The sequence below is a fragment of the Desmodus rotundus genome, chromosome 9, assembly GCF_022682495.2.
Source record: "Desmodus rotundus isolate HL8 chromosome 9, HLdesRot8A.1, whole genome shotgun sequence".
Classification (NCBI taxonomy): Eukaryota; Metazoa; Chordata; class Mammalia; order Chiroptera; family Phyllostomidae; genus Desmodus; species Desmodus rotundus.
In genome coordinates, this window is record NC_071395.1 from 80,059,104 (window position 1) to 80,075,931 (window position 16,828).

Below are 16,828 nucleotides of genomic sequence, written 5' to 3' on the forward strand. Positions count from 1 at the left end.
AATACAAGGTACTCCACAGATGTCTCTTTGAAGTGTGTGAATCCAGAGTACATGCAGGAGCCCCACTGGACTGTCAGCTCTTCGAGGGCAGAGCTGTGACCAGCATTCATCCCTCCAGCCTAGGCCTGGGCTGGGCAGGTGCCAGTGCACGTCCTCATGCTCAGCCTGGTGCCTGTGCAGAGTCCTGGTTGGGAGGGTGCTCACTCTGCAGCCCATGGCAACCCCTCACCGCCTCCCTGTGGCCAGCAGGTCTCACTACAGTCTTTGTCCCCACCCGCCACGCTGCACTCCCCCACCCTACCCCTCACAGCAGCAGGGGCCTGGACTCACCATCTCCTCTGGTTTCAGGTCTACGTTCAAGACATCCTGCAGCAGCAGCTGGCCGATCAGGTGCTCCATGTGCTTCACAAGGAGCAGGGCCACCTCTATGTCTGTGGGGACGTGCGCATGGCCCGGGATGTGACCCACACACTTAAGCAGCTGATGGCAGCCAAGCTAAGCCTGAGTGAGGAAGAGGTGGAGGACTATTTCTTCCAGCTTAAGGTATGGCAGCGGGTGTGTGGGCTAGGGATGCAGGTCAAGAGCATGGGCCAGGGAGCCAGGACTGCGGGCGTCAAAACTGGGGGAGTCAGGATCAGGACAGTCCTGGATGTCCGGAGAATCCTAGAGGTGGCTGGAGGTCTGAGCCGGATGCGCTCTTAGAGGCTTGGTGGACATCCTGGTCCAGTTTTTCAGTTAAAGAAAGTCAAACACGCTGCTTTATGGTAACACTTTCAGAGCCTCTAACATGTTCCTGGGCATTGTGATGATTCAAAACTGGGAGAAACTGTGTCACATTCACCAAACGTATTTACTCAGAGCCTGCCTTTCAGGAGCATCTTCTGGGATGAGCACCAGGCAGACTATTCTGCCCATCCTAAAGCCCGGAGAGACGTTTAGGCGGTCCAGGGCAGAGCAGGCACTGTTGTGCGTTGCAGGTTACAGAGTCTCAATCAGATTCAAGTGCAATCTGAGCATGCCAGCGGGAAGGCAGATGGTCAGCAGCAGTGTACGAGTGGTAGGGAAGCTGGGAGAATGCAGGGCACTCGTTCCAGCCCAGACTAGAAGAATGAGAGGTGGTGGCACCAGCAGAGCTGACCCGTTGCTTTCTGTTTTCCCTTAAAGGACCAGAAGCGCTATCATGAAGATATCTTTGGTGCTGTATTTCCCTACAAGGTGAAAGAGGATGGGGCAGCAGGGAAGCCTAACGATCCCAGAGCTCCAACAGCCCACAGAAGTTAAAGCTGCTGCTGCCAAATTTCATGACAGACCCAATTCTCCATTCTCTGAGGCCACAGGGAGATGGTGGGAAATTATATCCCCAAGCCTCACATCTTATTTCTCCATCTCCTTCCCCGCTTTGTTTGGCTACCAAACAGCCTGGACTGAGTGGAACCTCTTGTCTTCTTTGAGCCCACCCTTTCCCGGATCATGGAAAATTGGGGTGTCCCTGGCCCATTGGAAAGTAAGCCTGCAATGCCAGGCCTGGCCAGTGGGTGAGAAGGATGGAGCCTTCTTCATTGCACCACTGTGAGTGACCACAAGGAGGTGCTGTCCCACCACTCTGAATTGAGCCCCGCCCTTCTCCTGTACAGTTATTTATGCCTTTGTATTTAAAAAAGAAAGCCTAGTCAGCCCCTGAGGGCCATGTAGCCCTCCCTGTAAGACTCCTTGATGGAGATATTTATATTAAATGAATTTTATTTTAAGCACATTGAGCGTGTGTGTGTGTGTGTGTGTGTGTGTGTGTGTGTGTGTGTCAAAAGGAAACAGCCCTAAGTGTTGTAGATCTGGGCAGTGGTGGTGGCCCAGGTGGCCCTGAGGCTTCTCTGAAATGGGTCCAAGGGTGACACACGTGGTGCACGTCTGGGAACCTGTGATGGGCGAGGGAGCAGTGGGCTCAGTGGAGCCTCACACAGGAGGCACCTCCTGCAGGGGACCACAGGGGTGAGATGCTGCACAGGACGCCAGCTCTTTAGTGGAGACACAGGTATTGGCCTTCTTACAAAGCCACTGCATTTGCTCTGGGGCTGCTGCTTCATGAGCCTTTGGCCAATATGATTTGGCACCTGGGTGTCAAAGCAGGTGAGGTCGGGCTACCCTCAAGGCCTTGGCAGTGTGTGAAGGTCACTTGTCTTCCATGGGGAAGGCTTCTAAAGGGACTGAGCCCTGTCTCCTTCTCCAGTTGAGAACAAGGAAGGGACTAAGCCAGGGGCTAAGTGAGGGTGGGTGAAATCTGGCTCCCAGCTGGGGTTTGGCCTGTGTTTCCTTGGCTCCCGGGCCCTCACTCAGATGGGGTGGGGCGGGGAGAAGGGACATGCCAACCTGCAGTGTCCTGCTGGTTCTTTGCTGCAATGGTGGCCAAGGACATGGTCACCTAACCCAGTGACTCTCGCACGCGAACCTGCACACTAACCACCTGGGATGTCTCTCCAGTGCAGACTCTGATTCAGGTGTGCAGCGGGGCCTTAGATTCCTCATTTTAACCAGGCTCCCAGGTATGGTAGGTAGTCCTCCTGGATCAAGGACTATGCTTTGAGCCCTCGCCCTGGTTCCTGAGGCCCTGGATTCTTGATAGAGTTAGCAGGGTGGGTTGGCATCATGTGGGCAAGACCTGGGCCCCATGCACTGGCCGAGGGGCTGGCAGACCCTACACACTGAGCTGCTTTCCCCAGCACCGCCTCCCCCCTAACACTGGGGGACCCACAGTGGAACCACCAACAAACTCTCCTCTGGGTCAGCTCCTCCTCACCCCATCTGCCACCTCTTCCCACTGATGACCTGCCCTGCCCTCTGGCTTCCTGGCCCTGCCCTGGCCCTCACAGGCTCTGGCCCAGCCCTTGGCCCATCTCAGAAGCATGGGGCTGGGTCCTGGGTGCAACTCTCTTACCAAGCTTCCTGTCACACATTCCTTCCAAACAGCCTGAGTCCAGCTGCTTTCTCCCACACCCTTGTGGGGACCCACTGAGAGCAGAAATGGGTCAGGATGACCCATCCATGTGTTGGGCCCCTCCTTGGCCAGAACCCCCCAAATCCAGAAACCCAAGTGTCTCCAAACACATTTAATAAACCACCATCATCCCGTGCACATGGGCCACCAGGGATATATCTTTCTCACTTTATTTGGAGGACAATGGAAAAGGGAGGCCTCCAGCTGAAGAAGGTCCTGTCTGTCGGAGGAGACCAGCAGGTGTCAATCAGGGTCACTTTCTTAGAGAGGGGGAAGGGTTGGTGAAGGTACCAGGGAAGGTTAAAGGTTGGAGAAGGAGGAGGACCTGAGGAGGCCACCTCCCATGTGAGTGGCCAGCTGGTGGCTTGAGCCTGAGGTGGACTTGAATGGAGGCTGGGAATGGGGTCAAAGGTAGACAAGGGGTAGGCTGGGAGCTTGCAAGGAGCAGAATCCTCCCTTTGTGCCCAGGGGACAGAACATGGGGCTTCAGCAGGTTCAGACCACCCCCTTCCTTGCATGTTAGGATGGGGCAGCTGGAGCCCCAGGTGCTGCCCAGGCTGAGGAAGGCAGTCCCAGCCAGCTGCCTTCTGTACCCCAGGGGGGCTGCAGCCAGAAGCAGGGCCACACAGGGACCTGGTCTCTCCAGATCCTTGGCGGGCTGGGAAGGGCTGGGGCAGGGGCAGGGGCAGGGGCAGGGACAGGGACAGGGACAGGGAAGGTGGTGGTGATGGCAGATCCCGACAGCGACATGCTCCAGCTTGAGTCCCCAGGACCAGGAATACCGCCTATGTGTGCAGGTGGGTCAGCTGGATGTCACCTCCCACTTCTAGGACATTGATGGCAGGCAGGTCCTTCAGGCGGTGGTTGTAGTTCAACAGGTGCTGACCATTCACTGCCACCTTGAAGCCAGTATCCTCACAAGTCATCCACACCTGGACAGACAGACAGCTGTGTCATTTATGGTCCACTTGGAGAGTCAGCACCCCTGAAACCAGGCTGGGTCTCCCGCCCCACTTCCTGCCTTCCTCTAACATCCATTAAGCACCCCCGATGCCCACATCCCATCACACGGGATTCACTCTGCACAAACATGCTCTCCTCCTGTCCTTTTACATATTCTGGTCCCCTGGCATAGAATGCCCTTCCCCCAGGTGCCACACTGCACACCTCGCCCACATGGGGAACTGCTGATCCCCCTTCAAGGTTCACCCCTCTCCAACTGGGCGTCCCTGCCTTCTGCCACCACCTAACCCCTCCTACTAGAGCCAGGAGCCCCCTAAGGTCGTGTCCCCTCCCCATCATCACTCCCCCACTGGACCCTGAGCCTCCAGGGGCAGGACCTCTGCCTTGTACCACCCATGTACCTAATACTGGCACCCAGGAGTGCTCCAGGCCGGCACTGCTGTAGTGGCCCCCTCCTAACTTGTCTTTTTCACCCCATATAGTCTCTGCAATGCGGTCAGAGCACCTCTGTGAAAATACCCGCAGCCCCCACAACACCCAGCACGTGCGGCCCACTCACGGTGGGCCGGGCGCTGTGCTAAGCATGTCACACACACGGTGTCATTGCATTCTCACATCTCTGAGACCAGTATTGTTATCCGCCCCACTTTCAGGTGGAACAACGGAGGTTCAGAGCAGCTACGTCTCTTGCCCACAGTCACACAGTGTCTATAAGTCCGAGTATATTCCTCTCAGGCTCCAAACACACCAACACACTCTATCAAAATCCAGACTCCTTTCTGTGGCCCTCAAGGCACTTCCTTGGTCGTGCTCCCCCCGGGTGGGGAGTATCAGGGCCTATTTCACACAGACACCCAGGCTCCCCACTGCTTGGTCCGGGGCGGGACTGGGCCTGGGTTTTCCATGTCAGGCTCTCTGGGTGATTCGAATCTGTAATCGGTGTTGGGAACCCCTGCTCTGCCATCTGGGCCTCCAGCCTCCCCACACTCCCCATTCCTGCACAGGCCACACCTGTGACCCTCACTTTTGCAGTGACAGGTGCTCCCTCCCACATCTCTGGGAATGCACCCCTCAGGTGTTTGTGTGTGTCTCCTTCTGCCCCTGAGGACTCCACTGCACTGTGGTCTCCAAGAGCTGTCCCCGTGTCAGGCGGTGTCGCCCTGACTAGGCCTCACTCTACCTACTAGACTCTTCTGCTTTCCGGGTAGCACCTGTGGTAACCTGCAGTGACTCTCCATCACCTCAGCCATGAACTTCGGGGACTGGACCTGGTCAGCTGGCTTCATGGCTGTCTCCCCCTCCCCGAACAGCTGGACTACTTCCTGCACTAAGTGGCCTTGATAGCAGAGCTCAGGAGTGATGAGTGAATGAATGAATGACACCTCATTCTTGGGTTCGATCTGGCACTTATTGGCTGTGACCTCAGGCGAGGACCCTGCACTTGAGTTTTCTTCCTACCTGTAAACAGCAGATAATACCACCTCATTATGGCGGACAGTAATTCTAAGACCATAACAAGAACAATTTGGTGACCACATTCTCTTCTTCTGGGCCCATCCCTCACCCCAGAGGCCTCAGCTCCCACCCACTTCCGGGGGCCCACAGACACCATCTACCCGCTGCCTCACTCGCCCCTGGAGCCTCTCGGAGCTCCAGGCTGTGGCACCTACCGAGAAGCCCTGGCCTCTGGAGAAGGGCATGGCTTGGGATATGGAGTACTGCTCAGGCCCCCAAGAGCTGTTGATCAACGTGTTGCAGACCACGGTGTTCTGATCAAAACGGGGGTTCAAGTGGAAGGCGATGTCACTCCCACAGCGCAGGTTGATGTAGAACCTGGTGGTGGGCAACTCACATGAGTCTCCTCTGCCCACTGAGCCCTAGTCCCTGCCCCTCCCCAGCCTGCCCAGAGGCAGGGGGAAGGCCAGAATGACCTAGGGGTAGCTCTCTTCCCCAAAAGCCCAGGCTTACCTCTGAGCACTGGGCAGGACGGTGCCTGACACGGTGATGCTCTTGCAGGGAGACAGCCCACCCGGGATGGCCGTGAAGTAAGGTATCGGCTGTTGGGGAAAGAGGAGCAGGTCAGCCAGTGGAAGCCAGAGCAGCCACCACTGTAGCGGGAACCTCGTGAAAATTCCCATGAATTCGGACTGTCCACTGAGTTTGACAACTGTGCCTGGGAGTCATATCTCTTCAAGAAAGAGTCGTGGTGCCTTTGCTTGGTTGTAAATGCCAAAGGGAAACTTTCCAGGGTTCCTCAAATTAATTAATGGGCTCAAACTGTCCTGAGAAGGACTTTGGCCAGACACAGGGGATACTGGGGCTGAGAAAGGTTGGCCATGCAATGTGCCCGTGATGAAGGGACACTGTTAAAGGTGAAAGCTCCTTTCAATGACTTCTCATTTGCTTGGGTGTTGAACTTCAGCTGGACCAAGGACTGCTTTTCATTTTCTGAGGTGTCCTTCACCTCCCCCGCTGCCCAGCACACACCAAACATCGCCCCTCCCTGAGAAATCATTTACATAGTGGGTTTGGGATACCTCACAGGTGGGATCACAGGGTTCTTTTGAAAAGAGACCAGAATATTCAGTGTCGGGTTGTACCCCCACCCATGATGCCCCCCGAAATTCTGACGGGATGCTCTGACATGAAGCATTAGTCCCTGGACCCTCCCCTTCAACCCCCTGCAATGGCATCCTGGGGAGAACTTCCTGCCATTGTCCCACTGACCCCATCATGGCCACCTGCCCTGGACCCTCCATAGGCAGCTCCGCTACCTCTAGGGCTCCCGTCTGACTTGTACCAGCAAGAGGAAGAGAAGAAGCGGCTTCAGTCTGTGACCAGCAGTGACATCCCAGGGACATAGCATGCAGGGCCTCAGACCCAGGGACTGGGGCCACTGCACCCCCCACTCAGTCACAGAAGGACCGGTTTTCCTGCTGGTCCCGAGGGTCCTGCCTAGAAGTTCAGGAGACAGGGCCAGGCCTACAGCCCTTGGTGTAGGCAGCCTGCTTCTGGAGGCCCAGAGTCCCCAACAAGCACCCAGCCACAGCAGGGGCAGTGCAAGGTTTTCAGCCAAAGGGCGCTCCTGCCCAAGGGTGGGAGGCACTTCTTGTGGCCAATTTCCACATCTGTTCCCTGGTTATCCTGGGAAGAACCCTGGCCATTATTAGCACCACCTGCACAGATAGGACACTGAGGCACAGAAAGGTTTGGGAACAGCCCAAAGCCATGCAGCTGGTCAGAGTAGAGTGGGGTTGGAACGCCAGCACCCACACTTTTAATTTGACCACCACACAGCTGCGTCTCACAATGAGGCACAGAGGTCCTCACTCCAGGCTCGCTGAGTGCTTCCCCGGACCAACAACCAGTCCTGTCCTGATCGTGCTTCCACCTTCCATCCTGCCCCTGAGGAGGCTGGGCCAGATGAGGCTGGTGGGGGGCAGGAATGGGGGGGCCAGGCCCCCAAGAGAGGCCCTCTCGGTGTTCAGCTTTTCAGCAGAACAGCCAGGGCACGTGACCTCCCAGCACACTTTGGAGGAAGAGGAAGGTCACTCCTGACTGCTGGGAGTGAGGGGATCCCCGGGAGCGGGGACCATGTGGGTGGACGGGTGCTCCTGGCACCTGTGGGGGCGACACCCACCCTCCTTTCTGTCTGGACTGCAAGGTTCTCTGTTAACGCTCATTGAGAGTTTTCCTTCAGATTTGAACAATTGTGAGCCCAAGGATTGAAAAGTAAAATAGCCACCAGGAAAGAGTATGTCAGGCGTTGAAAGGTACTGTGGGATCTCCCATCGTACAAGAGTGGAGCCACAGTGACACGTGGACCCTGAGACCCCTGGAGCACCAACGGGGCCTGTCTCAGCTTTCTCCAGCGCCAGCACCAGCCCTTCCTCAAGGAGAGCCCAGGGGCTGGGGACTGCGGGAGGAAGCAGGCCATGCCAGGGGCCCTGCTGAGCTGGGCTGCAATATGAAGCCCAGGCAGCAACGCCCCCACCAGCCTCTGCCCCCAGTGCTCTGCTGCTGCACACCCGCCCATCCCATGCCCCCACCAAGAAGGGCTCTGTCAGTCCACCTCCCCCGCTCCTCAGGAACAAGGCTTGGAGAGGCTGTATGGACACTATGGGGCCGGGACCAGGACACAGCAACCCAACAGGCATCCTGGGCCTGGGGCTGCCACTTGCCTGCCTTCCCCCATTATTGTTCTCTCTGTGGGCACCTCCCTCTTCTGAGGATAAATCAAGGAACCTCCCTTCTCTGCCAGTTACCATCCAGGCACATTTGACAAGTGGCCTCAATGTCTCTGAGCCTCAGTTTTCCCATGAATGCCATGGGCATCATAAAGCTCAGAGGGTCCAAACAAAGCCACCTGCAGACAGGCCCACACACTTGGCATAAAGGTGCAAACCAGCCCCGTGCATCCCACACTGCAGGGACGGCCCCACTCCTCCCTCACTGCCCACAGGGTCCCTCTGCAGACTCCCCTGAGCTGCCCCGGCTTGTGGGCCCACCCCACAGGGAGCAGACCCCTCAGGAGGTCTTCCCTGCTGCCCCACACCCCTCATCATACTAAACCTGTCCAATCACCCACAGTGTTCCAGGCACTCTTCAAGCACCCCAGAATGCACCTTACTGAATCCTCACCCCAATTCTGGACATGACTCAAGGACTCTCCCTATGTTACAGATGTGGAAACTGAGGCCCAGAGAGGTAAAAGTAGCTTGACTGCAGTCACCTATTTCCTAGCCAGTAGAGGCTGAACCCACCAGGGAGGCCACCTGCAGAGGAAGCATGCTTGCTGGACCATCCTCCTCCTCAGAAGACCTGTGTCCTTCCCCTTTCATTCCCACAAACCATCTCTCCTAGTGATGACCTGTGCCCTCCTTCCCTTCAGCACCGAGGACAGGACAGGCACCCACTGGGAGCTCAGTCAGCATTTGTCCAATGCACGGATCCACATTGCCCCTCCGGCAGTTCCACCCTTCTGTGTTCTCTTTGGGAAACCCCTTGCACCCCTGCCACCCAATGTGGTGTCCTCAGAAACCCCGAGCTCCTTCCCTGGAGAGGCAGAACCTGGGCCTGACAGCTCCGCCCATGCCCACAGCCTGGAAACTCACTGAGTTCAGGCAGAGAGGCTGGTCGCTGCAGAAGGTCATCTCTCCACCACCTCTGTGGTCACAGCTGCTGCTCACACCAGCCAGGCAGCCCTCTATTCTGGGGGAGGGGGGTGCGGGGGGCAGACAGCGGTTCGGGTCAACAGGAATATAGAAATCAAAGCAATTTGGCAATAACTCAGTGAGGAGGACCCAGGAAGAAGAGGAAATGTGTCTAGAGAAAGAGAAGGAAGGGTTTGGGGGAGGAGGGGCATGTGTGGAAATCAGGAACAGGAGAGTAAATACTCCCAATGCACACACCTTAAAATTCTACTCCTCACATAAAAACATCATCATGTGTAAAGAAGTCTTGTACAAGTAGAAACCATCATAATGGAGGTTATGACTCCCCTGAGTATAGTGGGATGCTGGGAGGTTCTCGGCCCCTCTCGGTGAGCTCACCTCTTTTCTCTCCTCCTTCTCTTCTCCTCTTACCCTCCTCTTATTAATGGCCTCACATTTATTAATGAACCTACCAACTATTGCCAAAAAAAATCAACAGAGAAAAATCATTTTTTCAACATTTTCCCTACATAAAAGCCCAGCTAGCTAGATACTAGTGACCTTTAAGCGATTTCAAGGGGCAGACAAGCTGGACGGAACATAAGACGGAGCCATGTCCTATGTGCCATTCCTCATGAACCCACATTCGTTCTTCCCCAATGTCTCCTCTTGCAGCTGCACCCCATTTTATTGCCCGTTTGCACCCGAACCCACTGGGCAATGGGCCCATTCAGCTGTCGTTTCTTCACCAGGAACCTCTCGGTCCTGAAAGTCTCGTGAGAAGACATGGTGAAGAAGAATCTATGGCACGGACCGCCGCGGTGGAGAAAGAGAGACTGCTCTGTCCCTTCTCTTTCTGGGCTTTAGAATAGACACACGAGAAGTCTGGGACACAGCGGAACATTCCAAGTGACGTGGAGGTCAGGGTGACATATTAAATAAAGTGTCTTAAATGGCTTCAGCACCGAGGTAAGGAAAATGGTTGATCAGGGACTAGCAGCATTGGGGAGGAGGAGTGAGGAGCGGGGACAATAAACTTACCTGAAGTCCAGCACGTCCCTGCAAAGTGCTAGTCAGGAAACCAATGTGCTACCAGCCAAGCCCGACTGAATAGACTAAGCACCAAGTGGGTGGAAGGTGCCCCAGGGTCACACATATGTCTGCACCTCTCTTTGTTCCTGAACCTTGTCTAGATGCACCAGAATTTGCAAAGGCTGGCTTCCCGGAGAGGCCCTGGCGTCCCCTCCACCCAACCTGCACCCCCATTATACTCCTGGATGAACTAGAATCTAACCGGCTGGAGGGGCAGACAGCACCGCTGGAGCAGACAGGAGGGAAAGGAAGACACATTCTTCGCTATCCTGTCCAGCACCAGGGATGCTGGGGACACCGGGGACAACGTCTTCGTTGATTGGGATATGGAACAAGTGGGACTCTCATTCCTTGCAGGTGAGACTTTGAAATAATACAACTTAGGAAAACAACTCAAGAGGGGTGAGGACGCACGCCCGTGTCCAGGGCAGCGTTACTCACCTTGGCTCCAAAGTGGGAAGAACAGAAATGTGCATAAAAGGAGGAGGAAGGAAGACACTTTGGTGTTCACACGACACAACGGCCCAGCCAGAGAAAGGAACCGGGACACAGGCCACAGCAGAGAATGTCAGAGTGGAACAAGGAAGCTGGGAGGGCATGAAGGCATCTTCTGGGTGCTGGAAATGCCCTGGAACTTGACCTGGGTGCTGGTCACACAGCTGTTTTACCTCATCCAGCACACTAGGATCTGTGCATTTTATCTATACAGACACTATCTCAACAAAATACTGTGGAGGAACCCCCCCAAACTCCCAGAGCCCTGGGGATCCTGGGGAGAACAAGGGCAGCTAGAGTTCTGGCAGACAAGCCTGAGGCATCACTGGTGCTTCAGAGGTGACTCACAGATAGTCCAACACAAAGGAGAGCCCCAGGGCCCTCTGCCCCAGATCTATAGATCAGGACATTCTCAGCCTAACTGAGACACTGGGTGATATCCTCCAGATGCAGTGCCAGGGCACGGTCTACCTCAGCAGGGTGGGGTCATCACTGTGCAGTCATGGTGACCCATTCCCAGCACTCAGCTCCAATCCCAAGGAGGAAAGGGGCAGCCCTAGGCAAAGCGCCTTCTCAGAGCTCTGTTATTCAAAACCCAGACCCTGATCCGAGGCTCTTGGTTCTAGCATCTAATTCATCTGCTCTGCCTGGTTTCAGAAGCTAAACCCCATGGCTAAGGCAGAGTAAAGAGACCTTGGAACCATAAGCCACTAAGGACACAAAGCTTATCTCCCTGGCAGGGGCACCGCCTCTGCTCCCTTTTACTTAACCCTGCTTGGCTCCGGGTGGATGACCAGTTAGCCAATGACAGGTAAGATTCCTCAAGGGAGAGACAACCTAAGACAGGCAAGGTTGTGAAGGGGCCTTCAGGGAAGGACTTGGGGGGCTATAGGAAAAGGGGGTGATGGATCCTCGCCCCTCAGCTTTGACATAGTCTGAATCCTCATTATGTCTGCAAGGAGTCTCCTAATCTTCTTGGCTGCCTTACTTGCCCTCCCTGACTTAAGCCTGAAACAATGCCGGAGGGTGGTGCTGCCCTGGGCAGGAACAGGGGGTTCCCTGGGGTCATCAGGCCTAAGAAGGAATACATAAAGTCCTGTGAACCTTGCTTTGTTAGGAATGCCCTCAATTTTCAGATGAGGGTCCAAGCTCGAAATGAGTTCATTTCCCAAAGTTTTATGGCCCTTTGATGTTATTCTATCTATCTGACCCTGACTCAGAATGAGCTCTCATAGTTCTTTGAATGTTATCTGTAAAAAGTAATCAGGAACATCCTTTCCTTTGCCATCTGTACAAGGTAATCACCTAAAGCAAAACAGAGCGTGAGGAATGAGAACCTTCTTTGATGTATGCTATTACAAAGCGATAAAAGCCTGTCCAGGCCAGGGTCCCGGCGCTGTCTCACTTAGAGAGAGCTGTTTAAAATGTGCGTCTGCCACTTCGCACCCTTGAGGATGGCCACCACCGAAAAACCAGAAAATGACAGACTTGGACGAGGATGTGGAGGGAGAGCCCTTTGCACTGTTGGTGGGCAGTGAAGAGGGGGGCGGGTGCTGCTATGAAAATGTAGTGTAGTGGAGCCCTGGGCTGGGATCAGACTTCCCGCTTTGGTTTGGGGGAGCTCAGTCCTAAGAGGCTGATCCAGTGTTGAGACTTGCATCCAGCCCTTGGAAAGGGGTCTTGAGGACCCTCAGTGAGGAGGGAAGGGGAAGGGGAGGGGCTCCTTCCTGCCTCCATTATGCCACAGACTCTTCACCTGGTGCTAAGAGCCCCTCTGACTGGGTCCCCTCAAGCAATCCCACCTCCTCCAGCCTGCCCTGCACAGGTCCTCTGCTTGCCCACCTGTCTCCGTTCTCCCCCCTTTCCCCTTCTCGTCCTGCGGGTACAGTTTCTTCCCGTCTGTCTGTCCCTTTGGCCGGGACCCAGCTGGACCGATGATGGCAATTTCTTAGGCTCAGCTCTTGAAACAAAGTGAGTTTCACTACACCTCTGCCAGCAGCTCGGTCTTTGGTGCTTGCAGGGTGCTGGGTGCTGTCAGGAAGGAGAAGGAAAACTGGGCCTCACTGAGCCAGAACTAAGTGACCCTCAGAGCTGGGTCCGAGATGCCCTTGAGGACCTAGTATTTCTCCTTGGACGGGGGACTAGCGGGGCTTGGAATGTTGTATAAGAACCATAAGATGTCACCTAGGGGAGGTCAGTGTTGTCTCCCACTGCGTCGTTGTTCTTTCCAAAGTCACACTTTGCAGCAGGTCAGCATGACAGTGAATGTGTAAGACAGAATCGTTATATATGGTTTATACTGTAGTTTGTGAGGGGAGGTTTTGAGGCTGGTGTGGGTCCCCCCCTCACAGCCTTGGCCCTTCTCCACAGATGAGAGCCCTGGCTATGGGACCTCAGGAGCCATGCGGGGAGGACAGGGAAGATGCGCGTTGGTTGGGGCCCAGTTGAGTTCACCGGGAGTTTGAAGTCTGTCTGAACACACAGCCTGTTGGAGCCCCAGCGGGACCCTGGGGGCAGGCGTGGGGGTGCTGCTCCAGTGAGCCGGGCCCATTGGAGTGGTCTCAGGACCGTGGTCTACAGTGCAGGCCATTCTGTCTGGCTCCGTTTCGGGAGTACTTGTGTTTGAGTTGTTTCACCTGTGTTTCGAAGTCCCTCCCTTTGAAGGAGAAAATGTGACCCTGTGAAAAACCTTGTAAGTAACCCCTTCCTCCTCCACCCTGTTCCTCCCCTTGCACAACAAATCTGGTGACTAAGGTCGTCAGGTTTTGGTTTTGCTGCATTTTTAATGAGCATGCCTTTCAGAATAGGATTGTGTGACGATGTTAAATGGCAAAAACAAAGAAAGAAACTAACACGACTTTGTGCCATTAACAGAAGGCTACTGCAAGCAGGAGAAAACATTTCTGGGTCACACACACACACACACACACACACACACAAATAACAAGGAAACATGTGGTGTAAGGGCCTGGTGCTAGCTTTTTGATTGTAATGTAAGTGCACCCATTTAACATTAAGGCACCCATTTCAAAGATATCCGTCTCAAATACGAATGCTGCCGGCCTTGTAACAGCTTCTGGCGAAACAGTTAGATTAGCATCCAGATTTCCCCACCCATAAGTTCCCCTTCAGAACGCCTTGGGTAACCTAGATAACTGACCACACTATGACCCCAGTTTGTCATCCCTACACCCTAATTCTCACCTAGGCACCCCTGCCTTGGGTCCCAATGAAGGCAGAACTCCAGGACCCTTACTTCTCTCTCTCTCTTCCTGTAACCTTCCCATGTAGCCAGCAGGACCTGTCAGTAATAAACCCCGTGTTTCCAAAGTTCCCTGACGACGATGCTGAGGTGCGTCTTGCATTCCTGGTAAGAACCACTAGGGCCGGTTCAGTACCCACATTGGCTCCAGTTGGGGACATGTGTGTGGGGGCTCACCACAGGCAGGATGGGCCAAGTGAGTGCCCCAGGCCATGTCCAGTGGGTACTGGTAGGCTGAGGCCTATGGGACAAAACAGCATGGTAGTTCCTTAAAAATCTAAGCACGGAATTACCACCACGTGATCCTGCAATTCTGCTCTTGGATATAAACCCTAAGTAAGTGAGAGCAGGGGCTTGAGGATATGTTTGTACACCATGTTTACAGTAGCATATTCACCACAGCTGAGAGACTGCAACAGGCCCAGTGTCCACCCATGGATGACTAGATGAATAAAATGTATATACATATGGCCTTGGCTGGTGTAGGTCAGTGGATTGAGTGCCAGCCTGCGAACCTAAGGCTCACCAGTGTGATTCCCAGTTGGGACACGTGCCTGGGTTCCCAGCCAGGGCCATATTTGGGGGAGCATGAGAGGGAACCACACAGTGATGTTTCTCTCCCTATCTTTGTCCTTCCCTTCTCCTCTCTCTTTAAAAATAAATAAATAAAATGGGGCCACATGCTCCCATTTCTACATCAGATCTGTTAAACTGGGAAACTCTGAAAGCACCAGAGTGTATCCCTTCCGAGTGGACGAAGAAGGGCCCCCACGCCTTTGAGTCCCTGAAGGGGCACCTGGCCCCTGCAGCAGCCTGGGGCTTCCAAACCTACTCAAGCCCTCCCAGGTACATGTCCATCAAAGGCCGGCAATGGCCCCAGGTGTCCTCACCCACGTGCTTAGTGACATTCCGCGGCCCATCACTTACTTGTCAGGGAAACTAGATCACACTGTCTTGGGGTGGACAGCCTGCTTGAGACCTGTGACAGCCACCTGCGAGCTCTTACAGGAAGCTGCAAGTTTTCCTTGGGACAGCCTATCACCATTTACGCACCCCACTAAGTGCTGAGCCTGCTGCAGCAAAAGGGAACGCGGTGGCTCACTGCTGGAAGAACGGGCAGGGCCCAGCATTTCTACCCGAAAACCCCAAAGTCTCCCTCAAAACGGTAAGGTAAATCCCTACCACTCTTCTCCCAGAGCCTCACTGGCTGCGCTGATACACGATGTTCTGAAATGACCGGTGAAGTGTATTCTAGCAGGACTGGTTTACAGGCCCATCCCTTAGAAGAAGCAGACTGGCCTCTCTGTGCAGATGGAAGCCCTTCTGTGGACGAAGGACACAGAGAGGCTGCGTATGCAGCTGTGACTCTTCGAGGAGCAGTGCAGGCCAAGGCCTTGCCACCAGGAGCCTCTGCTCAGAAAACCGAACTGATTACGCTGACGAGGGCCCTGGACTAGTTGCGTGAAAGGAGAGTGAACCGGTATATTGACTCAACGCAAGCTTTCCTAGTTTTGCGATCCCGTGGTTCCATCCGAAGGAAGAAGAACTGTTAACCTCCAATAAAAGGATGAAAAAGCATGCAGCCGAAACTTCAAAATTTAGAGGCTCTTCAGGTACCTTCAGAGGTGGTAGTTGCGCACTGCCTGGGGGCATCAGGGAGAGGACAGAGGAGCGGCTAGAGGAACCAATGTGGCTGAACAGCAGCGAAGGAGCTGCCAAAGGAACGTCGAGAGTGCCTTTGGTACCTGTTCCAGACTTGTCACAATTCGACCCTGAATATTCGACTGCAGACTTAGAGTGAGCTGAGAGCGGGGGTTTTGGTGAACACGGTCTGAGAGTGGTTGGAGGAAGAAGGAGAAAGGAGCACACCGCCTGCTGAACAAGGAGTAGAGCCAATCATGAAGTGGCCTGGGCCCCTCACAATGGAGGGGACTCACTGACCACATACATTAAGCAGTGGCTCCCAGGTCCTGGAATATTCTAAAGCCAAACGAAAAGTAATTGCTAGATGTGTTGTGTGGCGAAAGATCATCCCCCAAGATAGATCCCCATCAGAAGAAAGCAGGGAAGCAATACGCAGGACAGCGCCCACTTGAGGACTGGCAAATAGACTTTACTCAGACGCCAAGGGCCTGAGGGTCCAAAGACTGGATTGCTAGTGTTTGTTGCCACCTCGTCAGGATGGGTAGAAGCCTATCCTACTAGAACAGAGAAATGCGCAAGTTACGAAAGGCTCAGTGAAGGACATAATGGCACACGTTGGCCTAGCCAGCAGCAACCAGAGCTTCAAGGGACCTGCTTTCATTTCAGAAATCCACAGAAGGTCAGAAAATTTCTAGCACTCCAGTGGCGACCCCACATGGCAGGGAGACCACAGGCTTCTGAAAGGTAGAGAAGATGAATCACACCTTGAAGAAAAACATAGCCAAGGTGTGCCAAGAAACTCATCTCCCTATGGGCTCAAGACTTCCCTATTGCCCTGCTCAGGATACCCATGGTTCCTTGAAGTGGGATTCAATTGAGTCCTTATGAAATTGTGTACAAGTGACCGTTTCAGGTGATGATTGGGGCGAACGGATAAAGAAAAATGTAGACACTAGCAATCCCTGTGGCCCAGCCTGCTGAAGGGCTGCAGGCCCTTCAGAGCTGTCCAGGGACAGGCTGTCCAGGCCGGCTTTACACTGCACCACAGCAAGGCTGCAGGGCACCCAGTGCTCACACCAGGAGCCCACTGATGGGCTCCGCTGCCCCAGGGCACTTTGCCCCATGACCCTGGGGAGTGAGGTCAGGTTCTTGGCCCCTCCCTTCTGAACTTGTCCTTGATAGGACCAGGGCTCCTCCCAGAGCCAGTGCTCCATGCCCAGGGCTGGAGTC

The 16,828-nt window shown here is 54.5% G+C and overlaps 3 protein-coding genes across 3 annotated transcripts in view; 1 reads left to right on the forward strand and 2 right to left on the reverse strand.

Moving 5' to 3' along the window:
• NOS2 (nitric oxide synthase 2) overlaps nt 1–1,736 on the forward strand; it is a 33,436-nt gene extending 31,700 nt beyond the window's left edge. The window contains 6 exon segments of the mRNA XM_024564899.3: nt 349–543; nt 1,165–1,300; nt 1,303–1,460; nt 1,462–1,610; nt 1,612–1,659; nt 1,661–1,736. Coding sequence (XP_024420667.3) covers nt 349–543; nt 1,165–1,300; nt 1,303–1,460; nt 1,462–1,610; nt 1,612–1,659; nt 1,661–1,736 — 762 coding nt within the window.
• Nucleotides 1,737–3,774: 2,038 nt separating this feature from the next.
• LGALS9 (galectin 9) lies at nt 3,775–9,105 on the reverse strand. Its single transcript, XM_053911261.1, has 4 exons — nt 9,067–9,105; nt 5,921–6,009; nt 5,623–5,785; nt 3,775–3,921 (listed from the first exon to the last, which is right to left on the reverse strand). Exons 1-4 carry the CDS (start codon nt 9,103–9,105, stop codon nt 3,775–3,777), a joined length of 438 nt encoding a protein of 145 aa, XP_053767236.1.
• Nucleotides 9,106–9,124: 19 nt separating this feature from the next.
• On the reverse strand, nt 9,125–9,893 carry LOC128779238 (large ribosomal subunit protein eL39-like). The gene is made up of 2 exons (XM_053911262.1): nt 9,750–9,893; nt 9,125–9,163 (listed from the first exon to the last, which is right to left on the reverse strand). Exons 1-2 carry the CDS (start codon nt 9,891–9,893, stop codon nt 9,125–9,127), a joined length of 183 nt encoding a protein of 60 aa, XP_053767237.1.
• Nucleotides 9,894–16,828: the final 6,935 nt, after the last annotated feature.

Excerpts from the sequence above, each read along its gene's own strand:
- LGALS9 (XM_053911261.1), bottom strand. The coding sequence starts at position 9,105 with ATGACCTTCTGCAGCGACCAGCCTCTCTGCCTGAACTCA. Across the intron at positions 6,010-9,066 it reads AGCCTCTCTGCCTGAACTCA|CCGATACCTTACTTCACGGC; the intron begins GTGAGTTTCCAG and ends TTTCCCCAACAG. Across the intron at positions 3,922-5,622 it reads CCAGAGGCCAGGGCTTCTCG|GTGTGGATGACTTGTGAGGA; the intron begins GTAGGTGCCACA and ends CTGTCTGTCCAG.
- LOC128779238 (XM_053911262.1), bottom strand. The coding sequence starts at position 9,893 with ATGTCTTCTCACGAGACTTTCAGGACCGAGAGGTTCCTGGTGAAGAAA. Across the intron at positions 9,164-9,749 it reads GACATTGGGGAAGAACGAAT|AATAGAGGGCTGCCTGGCTG; the intron begins GTGGGTTCATGA and ends CCCCTCCCCCAG.